At 41.7% G+C, this 21,656-nt stretch overlaps 1 protein-coding gene across 1 annotated transcript in view; it reads right to left on the reverse strand.

Moving 5' to 3' along the window:
• LOC126236084 (ATP-binding cassette sub-family C member 4-like) overlaps positions 1–21,656 on the reverse strand; it is a 370,212-nt gene that overhangs the window by 309,425 nt on the left and 39,131 nt on the right. Inside the window, exon 2 of the mRNA XM_049945147.1 lies at positions 8,763–8,873. Coding sequence (XP_049801104.1) covers positions 8,763–8,873 — 111 coding nt within the window. The remainder of the gene's footprint in view (positions 1–8,762; positions 8,874–21,656) is intronic.

Raw genomic sequence — 21,656 nt, forward strand, 5'->3', positions numbered from 1 at the left:
TCGTAGTTAATTTGAAGCTGACTTATCGCTAATAGTTAATAATATTACATGCAGATGTAGCATTACCAAGATACTTGAAAAGTAATAAGCAGAATATTAAACCCCGTCTAGTTATCCTCATTTAATTTTCATGATTTTTTTCCCCGAACTCATTAGGTGAAAGCGGGGACAACTGTTTCAAGAAGGCAAAGGGTGATTTCCTTGTTCATACTCATGTAGTACAGCCCATAACGACCTTAATTTCGTTAAACTGTTACTTTTTGATCTTCTAACTTTCTGGAAGAGCCCTGTGTGACACATTCGCTTATTACCTCAACATAAAACGGTACCTTTACTTCAGGAAAGGAGAAGTTAAAACACGCAGAAAATATCAGCACTTACTTCCAAATGCAAAGCAGGTTGAACCGGTTTGTTTGATAAGCGTATCAATGTGATGAATTCATTTCTGTTCCCTCTAGATACAGAGGAATTCTCAATATGGACTATGTCTAGGCCGTAGCTACCTATAACTGTTTGTGCGACCTCGAAAGCGTTGTTATTAGTCTCCAACTGCATACGATTGGTCACGCTAAGATTTAGAGCTAGTCTGGCTTCTGTGAACCAGTATTAAATTCATTTTGCCATTATCTTTGCTGCGTGTGGTAATTCTACTCGACAGCCTCAGTCTTTCATCTGCAGACACTGTCACATCCACAACTCCTTATTGCGCCAAAGCATGCTACAGAGCAAAGCCCAGAAACGGCGGACATAATCTCAAAAATATTTCGCTTGCAATAAACACGTTCATTCGCCAGCAGCCAATTGTTTCACTGCTGCGTTTAAGAAATAAAATGAGTTGGTTGGCCAAGTTGATGAGGCTTGTTTTATGATCGGTATTAAGTATCCTACTTCGTAAAAAAGAGTGCAGTACGGTACTGGGAAACACGTATTTTACGTATTCCTGTGAACACAGAGACAGAGAAGTTGCGAAATTTATCAACATGAAGACGTGGCAGGTAAGGAAATATCCACGCTTAAACAGTCTTTCACCCTGGGACGACATTTTTGTGTTGCAGTTAACATAAAAATAGGGACGTCACTGCAGCGAACCATCTAACGCTAGCGTATGGGTACCAAGACGCTAAGTCGATGGCCAATAACACTGTACACAGCGGACATTACCATAGTGAGTAAGATGAGCTCAAATTGGCACAAAGCCTGAATAGTCCAGAATAACAACACATCTGAGTTACCTTTTGCTCTCTTAATGCTGACGCACTTGCTTTTCACCGACAGCTCTTTCGAATTTTCTGTCGCTCCTTCCTACAATCATTTCTTTTTCGATTTCTTCACATTTTTGCTGCCGCCCTTTCACTTTAGCTTCTCTGTCGTCCCCATTGTGTTCATTCCTAAGTGACTCAATATACTGTATTCCTATCTTTTCCAGAACATTTTATATTTCCAGCTTTCGTCAATCAATTTAAGTATTTCATATATATTGCCCACGGGTTCTTTGCAGTTACCTTCCCTGTATCTATCGTAGATTTGTCTGCGCATCTTCTGTGATTCGCCTTTTAGGGATGGTCATTCGCCTACAACAGAACTCCTGCTGTGATATTGGTTATAGCAACATCTGTAGCCTCACAGAGCCTAATGCACATTACCATTCTTCAGTACTTTTAGTATCCACTTCCTTAAACATTAATTTTCTTAAAGTTTAGCCTACTCTAGATCATTACAAAATTCTGATATGAGTCTATGTTGTGTAATATTCCTGGGTATGTCTTACACTCCAACATTTGATTTCAGGAGATGTGTGTAACCATGATGTAATCCAACAGGTATCTCTCCATGTTTCGAGACATTTCCCAAGTACATCTCCTTCACTTTTGATTCTTGGACGGTGTACTTGCTATTGACAGCTGGAACTGATTGTAGAACTCACGTACGTCTTTCTTCTCTCTCGTTCCTACTGCCGAGCCCGTAACTCCCGTAACTCTCTCTCTTCTATTTCTTCCCCTGCTGCAGCGTTCCATATTTTCATCTCCTATTTTCTCTTCATCATCTGTGTGTTATCATTTGCACGAGTACCTGAACTGACATTGGTTTGCTGTCGATTCTGGTTAGAATAATCCTGTAACTGAAAGGTTCACAGTAACTCACTCACTGCACTACATTTCTCTCCGTGACAAATTCTACGCTCGAAACCATTTTCTGCTGCCGTTGATATTGTCCATCATTCATCTGACTAGAAATCCTAATCTTATTTCCAATCCACTTCACGATTCCTATACAATATCTAGATAGAGCCTTTGAATTTTCCTTTTGCATGTTTTCTAGCTTCCCTATCAAATTCAGACATCTTAACATTCCATGCTGCGACTCGTAGAACGTTACTGTTTCGTGTTTTTCAGTTCTTTGCTTATGGTTACATATCTCTTGGCAATCTCTTCCAGGAAATCCTCATGGTGGTCTAATCTGGGACTGAAACTTCCTAGCAGAGTAAAATTGTGGTGTTGATCGAAACTCAAAGTCGGGACCTTTGCCTTTCGCGAGCAAGTGCTCTACCGCCTTAGCTATCCAGGCATGATTCACAACCTGTCCTCACAGCTTTACTTCTGCCGGTACCTCATCTCATACCTTCCAAACTTCACAGAAGCTCTCCTGCGAAGTTCGCATGAATATCGTTCCTGGGGAAAAAAAAGAGTGCTAGTCTCACATGTTCCGCAGGAGAGCTTCTGTGAAGTTTGGAATGTAGGAGATGAGGTACTGTCGGAAGTAAAGATCTGGGGACAGGTCGTGAGTCGTTCTTGGGTAGCTATTAAGGTGCCAGAGCACTTAACCGTGGAGGGCTTAGGTCCCGAGGTAGTGTCTCGCAGTTTTAATCTGCCAGGAAGTTTCATATCAGAGCACACTCCGCTGTAAAGCGGAAGTTGGAATCTTTTGCCAATGGAGACGTTATCATGACACTTTTTCAATTAAAGTCCACATTTCTGTAGATCCACAATATACGGCTTTAATGCAGTAGTTTCCATTGACTTCTGCATCCTCATGCCGTTGATCAGTTCTGATTCTTCCACCGTTAATGGTAGTTTCTTACCCCAAGGGCAAGAGGAGGCCCTGTACTACTATCCGCTTTTCCGCCCTTTTTGCAACATGAACAGTAATTCCTTCTTCCGGATGTCTTTGAGCGCCATTGTTGATTATTGCAATTCAATGTCTACGCAATGAAAGGTGTCGAATCCAGGATCCCGGACATTTTGATTAGTAGGCAAACACTGTACCCCAAGACCATAGCGTTATTGTTTATGTAGTACGAAGAACAGAATAAAAAATTGTAGTACCTTTAAATCTTTTGTAACTGCACAGGACAGGTTTTGATAAGATTAAGAGCTAATCAGATTTCCGTGAAGCAATAACAGACTTAACCTGCCATTATCTTGACTGCCTCCGGTCACTCATCCCGACAGCCTCGGTCATTCATCAGCGGAAATCGTCGACAGGTCTCTGCCATATCCACAACTCCATAACGCAGGAACGCATTACTAAAATACAAAGCAAGGAAATGACTTGGAGTAGCCACTGAGATACTTTTCTTTAGAAGCTGTATTTCATGCTGTATTCGAGAAAGCCGATGACCTCGTTGGCTTGTTTATGAGGCGTATTTTGTGATGTGGTAAAGATAAGCGTTCCATTTCGTATTGAAAGTATAATACACTGCTTGAAGATTTATGTACTCAACGTATTCCTCTAAATATGAAATTTAGGAAAATGAAGTGGCAGTAAAAAGGAAAAATGCCCATTCGCGTGGAGGAGGAGGAGACTAGTGTTTAACGTCCCGTCGAGCACAAGCTCGGATTAGGGAAGGATGGGGAAGGAAATCGTCCGTGACCTTTCAAAGGAACCATCCTGACATTTTCCTGAAGCGATTTAGAGAAGTCGCGGTAAACCTTAATCAGGATGGCCGGACGCGGGTTTGAACCGTCGTCCTCCCACTTGCGTGGGTGACGTCGCTATCAGAAATGCAACCATAACAGATGTCATTATCCGAATCCTGATGGTGAAAACGTTTTCATTACCACAATCTGGCTGCGAGGGATACCGTTGGTAAACATTGGACTGTGTTTCATTAACATCCAAACGTTTGCATAGTATTTTTATGAGTGCGAGTGCAGTACTCTCTTGATAGCGAGCTTCCGTCGACTGGTGAACACTGAGTTCTCTTGATCCACTAAAGCTTTTCAGGAAGACTGCGCCCTGTATAACATCCGGTTTCCGTCCTCTTCCACTCATTCTATATACAGGATGACAATTATTGAACTATATGAAATAAAATCGTCATGACTTTTGAACGGTTGGCGGTAGGACGTTCAAACTGCACGATTGGCAGCGTGGCATAATGGGAATTAATATGCGCATGCGCACACGCCTTCTTGTTGTCGGCCATTTGCAAGTGAAACTGTCACGTTGCAGCGTGCCTAAGTGTATAGCGCTTGTGAACACCTACTATGCGAGCAATAGTATAGCCCACCTGCAGCTCAAAGGAAGTTTGCAACCGAGTTCAAGCTGAAGACAACCGGTCAAAGTATGCTAACAATCAAGAATCTGATTCACAAGGTTGAGAGAATGGGTTGCGTTCGTGGTGAGGGTGTTGGCAATGTCTGTCGTCCATCTATACGATCCGTAGGCCTACACACTACTACACTGTGAAAACGATTGTAAAGGACAAGCACATGCAGAAGACGCTTGTTTGGCACTTGACCGACAGGTCGTAAGAGTGTAATGGTTCAAATGGCTCTGAGCACTATGGGACTTAACTTCTGAGGTCATCAGTCCCCTAGAACTTAGAACTACTTAAACCTAACTAACCTAGGGATATCACACACACGTCCATGCCATAGGCAGGATTCGAAACTGCGACCGTAGCGGTCGCGCGGTTCCAGACTGTAGCGCCCAGAACCGCTCGGCCACCTCGGCCGGCGTAAGAGTGCAATGGGAAGCAGCCTGCAACGACGGCTCGTCAAGGAAAGTAACAAGAAATTTCCGACTGATCCATATTCAAAGCTACTAATACTTTCCGATTGGCATCGGTTTTAATCACTGCTCGAATTTTTGGTTTCTGACCAGTGTGTTGCTTCGATATGATATCCGGAAGCACTGTGTAATCTCTTGGGCTGTGTAGCTGACACAGCAACCGACTCCTTCGCGTCCCGCAAGGGCCCATGTGTGCGCTCTGCCACGCCGACATAACATGTGAACACGGAGCTCGCTCTCAGCCGTTTATCATCAATAACTGGAGGATTGCCATCCAAGGAGAAATACTGGCAGACTTGTGGCACGTGGACGCTAAGGGCAATTGCTGCAGTTGAGCGTCATTTTTAGCGGGTGTCTGTTGTTATTATATCAACTTAAAAGGGCAGTCAAATGGAAACGATACTTGGAAAAAAAGGGAGCAAACTGTTCATTATTTCAAAAGTAATCCCCGTAACACTTAATACAGTTATCCCATTGTGAGACAAGATGCCTTCACGGAAAATGTTTGCGGTTGCCTACAGAGCCAAAACTGCACGAGGGCGTGTTGAAAAGTAATGCCTCTCATAATTCAACCCAATTTTTAATATGAAAACTCTTAAAGCTTTTTTTAAAAAAAACAAAGATTATTAACATTCTAAATCCTTATTCCTCATTTCTACATGTTTATTTCTCATCAAAGTCACCTTGACTGTGAAAACATTTCTCCCAACGAGAGACCAGTTTGTTGATACAGTCAATGCAGAATGTTTGATTTTGTTGACGGAGCCACAACATCGCCTCTGCTTGCGCCGCTTCATCACCATGAACATCGAGTCCTCGAAGGAGTTCTTTAAGTTTTGGTAATAGATATAATTCGGATGGGGCCAACTCTGGACTGTATGGAGGATGATCAATGACCGTGAACTCTAGAGGTCGTCGGATCGTTGTCGCTGCACTCGTCTGCGGTCTGGCATCGTTACGCTGAAGTGGAGACTGCTCCACGTGTGGACGAACTCATCGAATTCGGAAATTGATCACAGCACGCTGTTTCGCACGGACTGACATATTTACGTTGCATATCGCCGTGTTACACACTCCAATTTTGAGGCCTCTAGTGGCAGAGGTCTGAAAATATGCAGACATGAAGAACAAAGATGTAGAATGTTAATAACGTTTGATTTATTTAAAAAGCTTTAACAGTTTTCACAAACAAATTCGGAGGTTCTGCTTTTGAGCACCCCCTCGTGCCCAGGGTGTAGCTCTTCGTCCGAAGAAAATCAACGGCCATGAATGAATGTGTTCCTTCAGGGACCCAAAAATATGGAAATCGCAAGGGGAGAGATCTAAACTGTGTGTAGGATGTGTAAGGGCTTATCAACGGAACTTCTGCTGCGTAGTCGTAACAACCTTTCCAACATGTGGGCGGGCATTATCCTACAACAGAATGGTGCTGTTCGTCAACATTTGTAAGCGTTTGGTGTCAACGAAGGAAATGACCGTCTTATCTCACAGTAAGATTAATGTATTAACGGTTTTGGTCACTACTTTCGAAATAATAAACAGTTTACTTACTTTTTTCCACCTGTTTCCTTCGTCTTGACTGCCGTTTGCCGGCCGAAGTGACCGTGCGGTTAAAGGCGCTACAGTCTGGAACCGCAAGACCGCTACGGTCGCAGGTTCGAATCCTGCCTCGGGCATGGATGTTTGTGATGTCCTTAGGTTAGTTAGGTTTAACTAGTTCTAAGTTCTAGGGGACTGATGACCTCAGATGTTAAGTCCCATAGTGCTCAGAGCCATTTGAACCATTTGACTGCCGTTTTATATATGCCCGAGAAGCACGTCGTTTGGATTTGGTATACGACTGTCCCGGAACTTGGCCTGCTATTTGTAACTGTAGAATTCACGGGCAAAGTGGGATTATTGAGTTGCAGTCATCGACACTTGTTGGGCTTATGTGGTGAGCACCTTAGTGTATAGACTGTATGAACAGTCATTCAGAACTATCCGCTGTGCCAGAGGGTCCTTTATATTACGTGCTATAGGCTTCGGTTAATGCCAGTTTTATTTGAAGAATTTACCGGTCCCAACTTGCCTAGCTTACACTGATAAAGGTTTCTGACTGCCCATGCCACAGTTATATCTGTCTATCAGGTTTGAGACTGATGTGTAATTTACGAATTTTATTTTTGCTGGCCTTATGTGATTTGCTTTTGAACTCAGGATTAAGTTCGTTACTTGCTGTTTTAGTTGAATCATTGTGGCCGTTGTGTTTAAATTTTATTTATACATTGTGTTAGGCAACTAGCTTGAGTCAAATTCATTCTATTTAAAGAGTTCAAATAATATTTCTCTGATGTAGATAAAGTTTATATTTCACTTTTTTTTTTTTTTTTTACAATAGCCCATTCGTTGCTTTGATCGCTGGGCTGACAGGTGTCAATTGATGTCTTCATTAAAAGTTCTGTGAGGATAGATGTAGTCTATTTTTCTTTGAAACTGTGTTAACTGAAACGTTCTTTCCGTCTATTTTAGTAAGGCCTGAATTCTTACTGTTTTTACGTAACGTCACCACTGTAAACCTTCACTGAAAATTTCTTTAATTTCAAATATTAACAGTTTTCTGGCAGTCTTCTTGCATCTCCTTGTGTTTGTTACATTTCGTGTGTTAAATAAAAAATTCATAACAACATTTTGGGGAACCAGATTGAGATTTTCACTCTGCAGCGGAGTGTGCGCTGATACGAAATTTCCTGGCAGATTAAAACTGTGTGCCGGACCGAGACTCGAACTCTAGCCGGCACGGTAACTCAGCGTGTTCGGTCAGAGGGTTATCTGCCCTCTGTAATAAAAAAACTGAGTTAATGGATCAAACAACGAACTGAAACGGGCGTCTTGCGACGTCCGCACCGAGCAGATGAAACGAACGAAAACGAACAAAAATGAGATTGCCGGCACGGTAGCTCAGCGTTTTCGGTCAGAGGTTTAGCTTCCCCTCTATAATAAAAAATCTGAGTTAATCGATCAACAACGAACTTAAACGGATGTCTTACGACGTCCGCCCCGAGCAGATGCAACGAAAAAAAAGAAAAAATGTTGGTAGAGCACTTGCCCGCGAAAGGCAAAGGTCCTGGGTTCGAGTCTCGGTCCGGCACACAGTTTTAATCTGCCAGGAAGTTTCATTTTGGGGAACGTTTTAAAAATAAATTTATCTTTTCCGGATGAAGTGTTACGTTTTTTTGTGGTCTGGCACCTTACCACACCCATCTCGCTTGCTAACTGTGGAAGTGATATGTGTATTCGGTGAAAGCTGTTGAAAGAGAAACTGAAAACATTTTAAATGTAGCGCTACAGAAGAGAGTTAAAAATTAGACGTTAAGTTATAGTAGGCACTGAATAAGCACTAAAGAGAGTGGGTAACGGAAAAAGTCTATAAAATTCTAACAAAAGAAAGGTGAAGTTTCTGGGACATCTCGAGCATCCAGGTTCGTAGAATTAGCTAACTTGGGAATGGAAGGAGAAATAGAGGAAAAGAACTGCAGGAGAAAACAAATATTAGAAGTTGCAGAACAGACGGAGGACGATATCGTCCAGTCGAATGACCTAGTGTGAATGAGATTCTGCAAAGTTTTGGGCACATTGGCTGCGAGGCAGAATTGATTTGTTGGGAATCTCAATATGCAGCGCGTGACGGGATCTATAATTCATGGTTAAAAAGATATATTCACCGAAAGTAAAATATTAAATGTTTAGACAACGGAACTAAAACTCACCTTTCTAATTCGTCCCCTAGTGTGCCTGTTATGTCTTCCTCCAAAGTGTCGTACAGATCGTCCTCTGTTATACCCTTCCTGAAGCTCTTCCATATCAGCGGACGAAGCCAGCTGCAAGAAAAAGAAATAAAAAAATCTTCTTTAGTAACAGAATTTCATTGTGTCATTGAATGTACAGGGTGTTTAAAAAATGACCGGTATATTTGAAACGGCAATAAAAACTAAACGAGCAGCGATAGAAATACACCGTTTGTTGCAATATGCTTGGGACAACAGTACATTTTCAGCCGGACAAACTTTCGAAATTACAGTAGTTACAATTTTCAACAACAGATGGCGCTGCAAGTGATGTGAAAGATATAGAAGACAACGCAGTCTGTGGGTGCGCCATTCTGTACGGCGTCTTTCTGCTGTAAGCGTGTGCTGTTCACAACGTGCAAGTGTGCTGTAGACAACATGGTTTATTCCTTAGAACAGAGGATTTTTCTGGTGTTGGAATTCCACCGCCCAGAACACAGTGTTGTTGCAACAAGACGAAGTTTTCAACGGAGGTTTAATGTAACCAAAGGACCGAAAAGCGATACAATAAAGGATCTGTTTGAAAAATTTCAACGGACTGGGAACGTGACGGATGAACGTGCTGGAAAGGTAGGGCGACCGCGTACGGCAAACACAGAGGGCAACGCGCAGCTACTGCAGCAGGTGATCCAACAGTGGCCTCGGGTTTCCGTTCGCCGTGTTGCAGCTGCGGTCCAAATGACGCCAACGTCCACGTATCGTCTCATGCGCCAGAGTTTACACCTCTATCCATACAAAATTCAAACGCGGCAACCCCTCAGCGCCGCTACCATTGCTGCACGAGAGACATTCGCTAACGATATAGTGCACAGGATTGATGACGGCGATATGCATGTGCGCAGCATTTGGTTTACTGACGAAGCTTATTTTTACCTGGACGGCTTCGTCAATAAACAGAACTGGCGCATATGGGGAACCGAAAAGCCCCATGTTGCAGTCCCATCGTCCCTGCATCCTCAAAAAGTACTGGTCTGGGCCGCCATTTCTTCCAAAGGAATCATTGGCCCATTTTTCAGATCCGAAACGATTACTGCATCACGCTATCTGGACATTCTTCGTGAATTTGTGGCGGTACAAACTGCCTTAGACAACACTGCGAACACCTCGTGGTTTATGCAAGATGGTGCCCGGCCACATCGCACGGCCGACGTCTTTAATTTCCTGAATGAATATTTCGATGATCGTGTGATTGCTTTGGGCTATCCGAAACATACAGGAGGCGGCGTGGATTGGCCTCCCTATTCGCCAGACATGAACCCCTGTGACTTCTTTCTGTGGGGACACTTGAAAGACCAGGTGTACCGCCAGAATCCAGAAACAATTGAACAGCTGAAGCAGTACTTCTCATCTGCATGTGAAGCCATTCCGCCAGACACGTTGTCAAAGGTTTCGGGTAATTTCATTCAGAGACTACGCCATATTATTGCTACGCATGGTGGATATGTGGAAAATATCGTACTATAGAGTTTCCCAGACCGCAGCGCCATCTGTTGTTGAAAATTGTAACTACTGTAATTTCGAAAGTTTGTCTGCCTGAAAATGTACTGTTGTCCCAAGCATATTGCAACAAACGGTGTATTTCTATCGCTGCTCGTTTAGTTTTTATTGCCGTTTCAAATATACCAGTCATTTTTGAAACACCCTGTAATTAACGCTTATAATTATAGTTTGTGCCTGAACGTAAGGTGTTTGGCAGCAGGCACTTCTTATTGTACTAAATATCTTTCAGTTCCTTTCATGGATGAAGCAGAGGTATTATGACACATTACACGCCACTGCGCGAGCTGCTATCGATCAAAATTTACTTCCACAGCCCATAAAATTAGTGAATTCAACGCGGAAAACCAGTATTTTTTTATATTCTGAGGAGAATATACTAAGATAAAAGGAGTATTTCATCGCGTGTTTGCGAGCTCGGATTTGCCTCCATTTCTGCGGCACTCATCTGCTGATCAACCAACAAAGATACTATCTGCATTGTCGTTCTTCGTATACTATCAGTTTTACTGCTACATCAACCAAATATTAATTCCAACCAACTGAGTTTCATCCAGCATATGTTTCACAAGCATTATTTTTCGTACAGTCTGAAATTTCCCCGTATCTCAACAATGAATCGAAGTTGTCTGTTTTGTTTTCTCGTGACTGATCGTATGTATTCAACACGCGTTAATGTATTACGGCAAAACAGTAATTGCTTTTTCTTAAATCGCTTTGATATTCCGCTTTTTCTCTGTTCGGTGAAAAGAGATAGGTTACGAAATGTCCGGTACGTTCTCTGCGTTCTGTCATTTACCGCCTCGTGTTTCATTTGTGTCATTATCGAATTTCACATAACTATGATGCAGACTAGTATTACTAAACTGCATGAGAATAGTAAACTAAAAAATGATAGGGTTGAACTTCAAGCTGACAGAAAATATATTATCGACCGTTTTGACTAGATGACTGCGTGGTTTCACTGGTGGCAGTAAATAAGAATACCGGTACCCAGTTTCGATCTCTCTCATCCTTTCATTTTCCTAGTCATAGACCAACAACGCAAAGGTAACACTACACAAGACTGAATAGGCATTCGCAGCAATCATCCACACGTTACAGGAGCACACTCAACCATTCATTGATAGATCATAGGACTGCATCACTAGGATCCTATGAACATGAGTTCCTTCAACGGTGCCATTTTCAGAAGTGTAATTGTATGCTGCTGTGCGTACTGGTACTAGCCTACTTTCATATTCACCGCCTCCACGTGAGCAATATATAATCCACTGGATAATATTCCCATCTGCACCCCAAAAAGGGGATATCTATGTAAGGTTTCTATTGAGAGACCTTATTCAAATGTCTGCCATTTCAGGTATTGCAGCAACTTTGTTACATTTTCTCAGCAGCCAAACGAGCTTGTTACGAGTTGTTCTCCACTTCTCTGCATACGCTTAATAGCCTGATCTGATATTGTTCACATAGCTTCTACACTCGAATAATATTCCATTACAGGCCGTACGAGCCTTGTATAAGAAACGTGTCTTTCGTATACGAAATATGGACCTTGCCGTATTGAGGTGGATTGCGTATCTCAACAATACAGATAACTATACCGTAGGTGCAAACACAATGGAGGCGTATCTGTTCAGATGCAAGACAAGCGTGTGGTTCCTGAAGAGGGGCAGCAGCCTTTTCAGTAGTTGTAGGGGCAACAGTCTGGGTGATTGACTGATCTGGTCTTGTAACATCAATCAAAACGGCCTTGCTGTGCTGGTACTGCAAACGGCTGAAAGCAAGGGGAAACTGTAGTCATCATTTTTACCGAGCTCATGCAGGTCTACTGTATGGTTAAATGGTGATGGCTTGCTCTTGGCTAAAACACGAGGGTTGTCCAGAAAGTAAGTTCCGATCGATCGCGAAATGGAAACCGCTGGGAAAATCCAGTAGAGCTTTGCACAGAAGTGCTGGGCAGTGCCTCTAGTATGCCAGTCGATCGTGTTGCGTCACTCTTTTCAGTTTTGAGTGAACAATGAGCACGTAAAGATGCGTAGGGAATAGCGTCTCCCGCCAACTATGAGGGCCTGGTTAGAGATTTCGCCTGTGTCATGCAGCCCACACAACGCAACTGTCGAGCAGTTCCTTCTTCATGCCAATTCTCGGCCGCTCACTGCAGGGGCAATGAAGACGCTCCTACAGCGTTTCCGATGAGAAGTGTTTGATCATCCACAATACAGTTCGTAATTGGCTCCCCCTAAGTCTCATCTCTGATCACAAGAACCGTTGGCTATGAAGACAAAATTTTTCCACAGACAACGAGCTACAGACCAGTGCAGATAACTGGCCGAAAGCACAGGCGGCTGCTTTCTACGACGAGGATATTGGAAAGTTGATACAGCACTACGACAAAACTCGAAGTTGGAGCGGCGACTATGCAGAGAAATAGGTGGAAGGTGTACCTAACTGTTTCAAATAAAACGCTTCTGGTTTTCACTGTGGTTTCCATTTCGCGACCGTTCGGAACTTACTTTCTGGACAACCCTCGTATTCTGGAGGTAAAATAGCCCCCCATTTGAATCGCCGGGCGGGGACAACTCAGGAGGTTGACATCATAAGGAAAAACAAACCATGTAATCTATAGGTCGGAGCGTGGAATATTGAATCCGTTAATCTGGCTGTTAGACGTAGTAGGGTTTAGTGAAGTTCGGCGGTAGGCTGAGCAGGGCTTCTGGTCAGGCGAGTACAGCGTCATAAATACAAAATGAAATAGCATTATGCAGGAGCTGGTGTAATAATGAAAAGAAAATAGGAATGCAGGTAAGCTACTATGAACAACATGACATGAAGCCAACACCCACCACAATGGTACACGTTTATATGCCAACTAGCTTCGCAAATGATGTACAGATTGAAAAAAAAATGATAGGATAAAAGAATTATTCACATAGTTAAAGAAGAGAAACATTTAATTGTGATGAGGGACTGGAGTTCGAAAGTAGGAAAAAGAAGATAAGGGAAAACTAAGTGGATATGGAGTGCAGGAAAGGACTGGAAAACGAAGCCGTCTGGTAGAGTTTCGCAGTGAGCGTCATTTAATTATAATACTTGGTTTAAGACGCTTTTGACAATGTCGACTGGAATACACTCTTTGAAATTCTGAAGGCAGCAGGGATAAAATACAGGGACGAAAGGTTATATACAACTTCTTTGTGACCCATACAGCAGTTCTACAAGTCGACGAGCGTGAAGGGAAGCAGTAGTTGAGAAGGGAATGATACAGTGACGTAGCGTATCTTCGATGCTGCGAGAAACTGGAGTTACTCTGCCCCCTGCGGTTCAATCCGGTGTGCGTGATCGTGAAGGAACAATAGGGAATATTTACGTCGCAGCAAGTAAAAATTGGTTCAAATGGCTCTGAGCACTATGGGACTAACTGCTGTGGTCATCAGTCCCCTAGAACTTAGAACTACTTAAACCTAACTAACCTAAGGACATCACACACATCCATGCCCGAGGCAGGGTTAGAACCTGCGACCATAGCGGTCGCGCGGTTCCAGACTATAGCGCCTAGAACCGCTCGGCCACTCCGGCCGGCCGATGTTATTCAATCTGTACATCGAGCAAGCAGTAAGGGAAACTAAAGAAAAGTTGGAGAAGGAATTTAAGCTCACGGAGAAGAAATAAAAACTTTGAAGTTTGCCGATGACACTGTAATTTTGTCAAAGACAGCAAGGGACTTGGAAGGGCATTTGAATGGAATGGACAGTGTCTTGAAAGGAGGATTTAAGATGAACATCAACAATAGCAAAACAAGAGTAATCGAATGAAGTCAAAGTAAACTAAAGGATGCTGGGAGAATGATATTAGGAAACAAGACACTAAAAGGAGTAATGAGTTATGATGGCTGAAGTAGGGAGGACATAAAATGTAGACTGCTAACAGCAAGAAGCGTTTCTGAAGACGAGAAATTTGCTAACATCGAATAGAGATTTAAGTGTTAGGAAATCTTTTCTCAGGTATTTGTCTGGAGTGTAGGCATGTATGAAGTGAGACATGGACGATAAACAGTTTAGACAATAAGAGAATAGATGCTTTTGAAATATGGCGCTACACAAGAATGCTGAAAATTAGATGGATAGATCGTGTAACCACATAACCAATAACGAAGTACTGAATAGAACTGGAGAGAAAACAAATTTGTGACATAATTTGGTTAGAGAAAGGATCGGTTGATATGACATCAAGGGATCACCAATTTAGTACTGGACGGAAGTGGGGGGGTGAGGGGGGGGGTGGCTCAAATGGCTCTGAGCACTATGCAACTTAACTTCTGAGGTCATCAGTCGCCTAGAACTTAGAACTAATTAAACCTAACTAACCTAAGGACATAACACACATCCATGCCCGAGGCAGGATTCGAACCCGCGACCGTAGCGGTCACGCGGTTCCAGACTGAAGCGCCTAGAACCGCACGGCCACAGGGGTCGGCGGGGGGGTGGAGAAGAGAGAAAATTGTAGGGGGAGACCAAGAGGTAAATGCAGTAAGAGGATGTAGGTTTCAACCGCTAGTCAGAGATGGAGAGGCTTGCATAGGATACAATAGCTGTAACAAACCAGTCATCGGGCTGAAGACCACAACAATGAGCGAACGACAACATAATGTCCTACCAACGAATGGAAGATTGGCATTTGCTTTACTTACAACTGATCGCATGTGAACCAGCCCTTATCTCCATACATTGTTACTCGCAGGTATTTATATCTCGTAATTGGATTCAGTTGTCACTCATGTAGTCAAAATGAAGCAGATTGTGAATCAAATTGTCAATGCGTTAACAGTTATTGCCAATCTTTGTACAGTCTGATATCTTGTAAGAAATTTACTAGATGTACCTGTAATTTACATCAGTTCAGACTCAGCTTACAACTATCAGTACTTGCTCATTCATTCTTACTTAACATAAAAAATCTGCTCCAATCACACATGTCTGAGCCACACCCGAAATTACTTCTCTGGCCTGGATGATTCTCCGTCTAGGAAAAGGTGTTGTACTGCTAGTATCAGAAAATCTTCATTCTAGTCTAGACCTACAAGAACGTACTTTCCTTAGCAGATGTATCTGAAGTAATCGAATCCGTCTAGATAGTGTCGGTTTTGTTAATATATTATATGCGAAGAGCGGGAGTTAAATTTCACTTGACCGATATTTTCGTAATCCACGCTCGAGGCAATAAACAATGTAGATTTGTTCCAAGGAAGTGAAAAAGTCTGAACAATGAATGTATACTAGATTTTTGTAACAGATGGACGAAAATGATACCAGCAATAGAGTCCATCAGGATTAATACCTAAAGAGCTGACCTTTTAGATCCAGGACGCGCTATCAGTGCTGAAATGCTTTGTCTGATTGTCGGAATCATCTTGCTCGAACTATAGCACACCTCCAGGCTCCAGTTGCTACAATCAGATTGTCTGCATATAACCATGTTCTATACTACCACGTAACACCACCGAGTGAAGTGGCGCATTGACTGGACTCGCAATCGGGAGGACGACGGTTCAAACACGCGTCCGACCATTCTAATTTAGGTATTCCGTGATTTCCCTAAATCGCTTCAAGCAGTTGCCGGGAGGGTCCCTTTGAAAGAGGACGGCCGATTTAGTTCCCCGTCCTTCTCTCATCCGATGGGACCGATAACCTCGCTGTGTGGTCCCCTGCCGCAAATCAACGAACCAACCAACCAACGAACCAATCATGTAACACCAAAGTCCCAAAAGAAGTGAAGAACTATAGTTTATATGTATCTCTTGTAATTTCCACTCTTCTCGTAATCAAACATACGTACTTAGTTATCAATCAAATTAGTTTCAGTACTTTATATTTTTAGATGTAATTTCGATATGATATGCTGAACCGCCTAAAACCTGGACCGCAAATATCGTGAAAATCAGAAGTGCTATTGATGCTCGGTTTTCACAGTATGGATTGGCAGTCAGAGGCTCGTATTGTTAGCCGATATACCGGTTGTAATAGTATTTAGAAAGTGTACTTTTTGTGAAAAAATACACTTTTTTAAATGGAACAATGCCTATTGACATTGAGAAACAAAAAGTAGGGTAAACTGGAATGTCAGTTGCGTTTGTTACAGGATTCAATGGCGAGTCGTTTACGATATAGTGTATTTTCAAAAAAATCCATGCTGGCATTTGCACAGTACCTGTGGTAGCAGACACGAACCAATAACACTAGTGCATAGTTACGTGGATTCTGACCAGTAACGAGACAATTGACCATCACAGGTTGTGTTCAAAATGACTACCGGCAGCGGAAATATATGCTTCCAGTCTGGTATGGACCGATTGCTACACATGTGCTAGCATTTCAGCGGCGATGTCCGAGTAGGCTGCAGTAATACGTCGTCGCATATCATCGGGTGTAGCTGGTATGTGTTTCAGCTTTCCCCACAGAAAAAGTCTACGGGCGTCAAATCCGGGAAAAGGGCTGGTCAAGCTATAGATCATCTACGTCCAATCCAAAGATTTGGAAACAATTCGTGAATACGTATTGCAGTACTTCGTACTCATATCCTTTGGGTTGGACAGCCGGTTCCTCCTAGTATGCAGAGGAACGTCTTCTAGCATCTGTGGAAGATAGTCTTTTAGGAGGCTGCAATACTTGTGCGTTTTCAGTGTTCCGTCTATGTAAAACGGGCGTACGAGATGATGCTTCACCATCTCATGCCATATGTTTACACTTCATGGGCGTTTATTTCCACCTGACGAAGCCAACTGGGACTGTCAACAGACCAATAGTGCATGTTACCATGCTTTGCCTGACCATGACTGCTACATGTGGCTTCATCACTAAACAAGATACATGATACATATGGAGTATCCTGTCTTAATGCCCATACACAGAAGTTAACACGATTCTCATAACCGTTTCCATGCAGATCTTGATGGAGAGAGTTGTGATAGGGATGAAACCTATGTCGATGGAGAATACGTAGTACACTTGCCTGACTCATGCCACGTCCACGTCCAATGGCTCGGGGGCTAACGTACGGATCAACTCAACAGCAGCAAGAACAGTAATTTCGCCATCTTTTGTCGTCCCTTGTTTTCTTCTGTTATGTTCTGTATGAGCCGGACGCGGTGGTCTCGCGGTTCTAGGCGCGCAGTCCGGAACCGCGCGACTGCTACGGTCGCAGGTTCGAATCCTGCCTCGGGCATGGATGTGTGTGATGTCCTTAGGTTGTTTAGGTTTAAGTAGTTCTAAGTTCTAGGGGACTGATGACCAAAGATGTTAAGTCCCATTGTGCTCAGAGCCATTTGTTCTATATGACACTATCACTTTCACGTAACTGCTTGTAGAAAGTGATAAATAACTGCTGAGATGTTTGACGTCTATTGGGATATCTTGCCGCACACACCGTACAAAACGAACCGAATTCATCCTACTCTCTCCATACACCACGAGGCTGTGGGCTTTTTCTGCATTGGTAAATCCCATCGTCTACTGTTTGTACTGCTACACACTGACTATCAAGTCACAGTGCACTCAGGGAACACATAGGCACAATGTACGTAAACTTGACAACATCGTACCTAGCAACTATGCTGACTGGATGGCACAAACAAGCGTCAGTGTGGAATCTGTGATAAAACAATATCTCGAAAACGACTCGCACTAGACTCTTGCAACAAACACCACTGACATTCTAATTTACCCTTCTTTTAGTTCGTTAATGTCAATAAGCATTGTTCCACTTAAAAAGTGTACGTTTGAGCAAAAAATACACTTCCTAATTATTATTACAGTCTGTTTATTGGCTAACAATACAAGCACCTGACTAACAATCTATTCTGTGAAAACCGTACGTAAATAGCACTTTCCAATTCCGCAATATATGCGGTGCAAATTTTAGATGATTAACACTGTGTGCTCGTTGTCAGACAAAAAGTCTGAAGTATCCTGTAGGGAACGAGGAAAAAAACGAAACATCACCCGTTGAGAGAGCAAGTGATTACAAGTTCAAATGAAATTCACAAAGAACTTGGCAGCATGACTCCACTTATCATTATGACGTTGCTCCCCCTTGGCCCTGTTGCATGCTCTGCCCACATCTGTTGTATCTGGCACTTGATACCCTGGTCTCATACAAGTTCTGTTTGGGACAGTTCTGGGGATCTGTACCTGAGCATCACGCAGACAGCTCACACATGAACGTGCCATGTCTGGACGAGTACTGTCCAGTTGGAGAAGGCTCCACGATACTGTCGCATGGGTGGCAGCACATGAGGACGCAAGATGTCCGTGATATATCGTTGTGAGTTATGGGCATCCTCTGTGCCTTAGTTTACAATTTTGACATCACGTGGCCTAGGTCAATGACCTTGACCTACATTCTGGCTTATTTTGTTTACATTCGTAACCTAACTAATTGCCCTTTCGATGACATTATCACAAGGAATTCCCAGAATTTATTATCCCGTTCCAAATACTTCCGAGTACTTCCTAGGATTGGTGAGAAATTTAAAACACAAACACACATCAGATCCCTCTCCTTTTCTCCAACCGTAGGCTAGTATTTTAGCCATCATTAAAATGAAACAGCCAATTAAACAATTGAAATGGTACCCGATATGGGCTGTACTCAAAAGTATCCGAACGATCTGAATTATTTATTAAAAATACGTACACACTTAAAAAGCTGTTTGAATTGCGCACATTGAAGAAATATAGTCAACTATATTTTCGTTACTGGCTTCAAAAAAAAATCGTTTCTCGGCTAGCACACTAGTCGCATTGATAAATTTCGTTGTAAGCTATGTATAATTCGCTATGGAATATTAGAATTAGTGTATAACGTATATGTTAAATAGTTAAACACAAATATTTACTTACGCGTTGTAATTAATGTTTACTGATAATGTTGTCGAACATGAGTTTTACTGTAAATGCTATTCCACAAAAACTTCAAAACTGCGAAATAAAATCAACTGCTGATTTTATGCTCCTCTTGCTTGTCTTTGTCAACAGATGGATGCACTGGTAAAATATTCAAAATTCGATATGTTTACCATATTGTAAGACACAATACAGCCTGAAATTAATTATGTATCGCATCTACGATGGTGGTCAAATGTCACAAATTATTTACAAGTCTGCAAAAATGCACCAGCAATGCAAGAAAGTCCATTGTTTGTGGCAAAGTGGTGTCAAAAACATGGCTGCAAACTCTGGAAGTACCCTAATGGTGTTTTCATGCCTAAACTCATGTGGGCTTTTAAGCAAGCAGGTAAACTTTTTATGAGATACGAGAACGAGTGTCAAAAAAAACTAATGTTTGCTTATGCAATAGAAATAACGAATTAGTAACATGCAGTCGTGGAAGATGACTTTTACTTTAAATACTATTTCGCAAAACTTCAAAATCCAAATGAAATGAACTGCTGGTTTAAGCTTCTGTTGCTTATCTCCATCAGGTTGTGACGTTTACAGTTTGACCTGATTTAAAACACAATAGAGCCTCACATTAAATGCTTTCCACATTTATGATGCAAAAATACCTCTGCAGAGCAGAAAAGTGCAACGTCTATGTCAAGATTCACAATTTTATTTTCCACATATAGACATATCCGTCAAATTAATGTCTAAAACATGATTGTGAAATCTAAAGTAAGTATTCCGATGCTGTTTCCATTCTAATTACTTACAGATAACACGATAAACAAACAGCTGACATTGAATGTTAGGTCTAAAAGATAAGGGTCGTAAAACTAGCCTGACCAGATATACGCCTATTCGTAAATACAGAAAATACATGTTAAACTGCAATACTACGCTATTCAGACAAGCACATAAACAAACAGACAGTCTGATTTACTGGAAAAATGTAACTAATTAGATCTAGTTTTGGTTTAAGTCACAACAGTCCCTCAGATTAAATATTTCCACATCTCAATTGTTCTCAAACATTATTTTAGGGTGGACAAAGATAATGCATCATGTTATACAGCACATACATATAATCGCTTATTTTGATTGACAATTAAAGCTTTTATTACAAATGAATCAGGTCTACTGGAGGTTATGTACAATATCAATTTACGACAAATGTCGCAATATTTACCAATCGGAACTATGGTGTCAAGGCTTTCTAAACTTTTATAGACTGTTTTCCTATAGTCGATTACTAAATAACACCAACATATAATAAAAATACGAGATGCGAAAACACACACACATCATAACCAAAAAACAAACAATTACAGTAAAAACCATATTAGGAAGGAAGAAGATGTTTTGACGATTTTATTATGCTGTAGCACTTAAACTGCATATTTTTGCGTAATCCGCTACGAGAACTTCTCTTGTGTTGAGATACATATCACAAACAACGACGATGACAGAGTTGAAACATCTCTAAAGAATATGCACAACAACACTGAGTCGATATCTCGAAAAGAAAACACTTTGATAAAATTATTTATCATTTATAGAGCATAAAAGCAAACAATAGTTTTTAACATAACTTGCTCTTATACTACACTGCATAAGCAAACATTGGTTTTTAACTATTTATGGAGAGTACTTCTTACAGTCGTTCTCATACTCCATAAGAAGTCCACCGATCAGCTTAGCAGGCCACACGAGTTAAGGAATGAAAACAGCATTAGAGTACTTATTTACGAGTTCGCAACCTTTTCTGACACCAATTTGATCTAAACATTGCCCTTACTTGCATTGATGATGCATTTTTGCAGACTTAGAAAGAATATTGTGATATTTAAGAAGCATTATAGTTGCAGTAAATAATTAATTTGAGACTCTAATGTATCTTACACAATGGAAAACCAATTTGAACTTTGAACGTTTTTCGAGTGCAGCCATCTGTTGACGAAAACAAACAACAGGAGAATAAAAGAAGCAGTTGGTTTTATTTCGCATTTTTGTAGTTTTCAGAACAGTATTTAAAGTAAGACTCATGTTTTTCAATTATGTATTACTCTTTTGGTAATTACGAGGGTATGTTGAAAAGTAATGCTTTCTAATTTTTAAACCAAACAAACATTCATCGTGTTCCATTCCATGGGAATAATTGTAACCCACGACCGTAATGTAATCAAGGACAGAAAGGTCAGTATCGGACGTATGTCATCTCTCCTTTTTTGTTGCACTGCAGATCCAGATTTCAGCTGACAGTGCAGCTATCATTTAGTGCCTCATAAGTAGTCATGTAGACTGAACGCCATTATAAGGACACACGTTCCAATTTAACTCAGGCATATACAAGCATTAGTCCAATAATGCTTGTACGTGTCTG

Source organism: Schistocerca nitens, chromosome 2 (genome assembly GCF_023898315.1).
Source record: "Schistocerca nitens isolate TAMUIC-IGC-003100 chromosome 2, iqSchNite1.1, whole genome shotgun sequence".
Classification (NCBI taxonomy): domain Eukaryota; kingdom Metazoa; phylum Arthropoda; class Insecta; order Orthoptera; family Acrididae; genus Schistocerca; species Schistocerca nitens.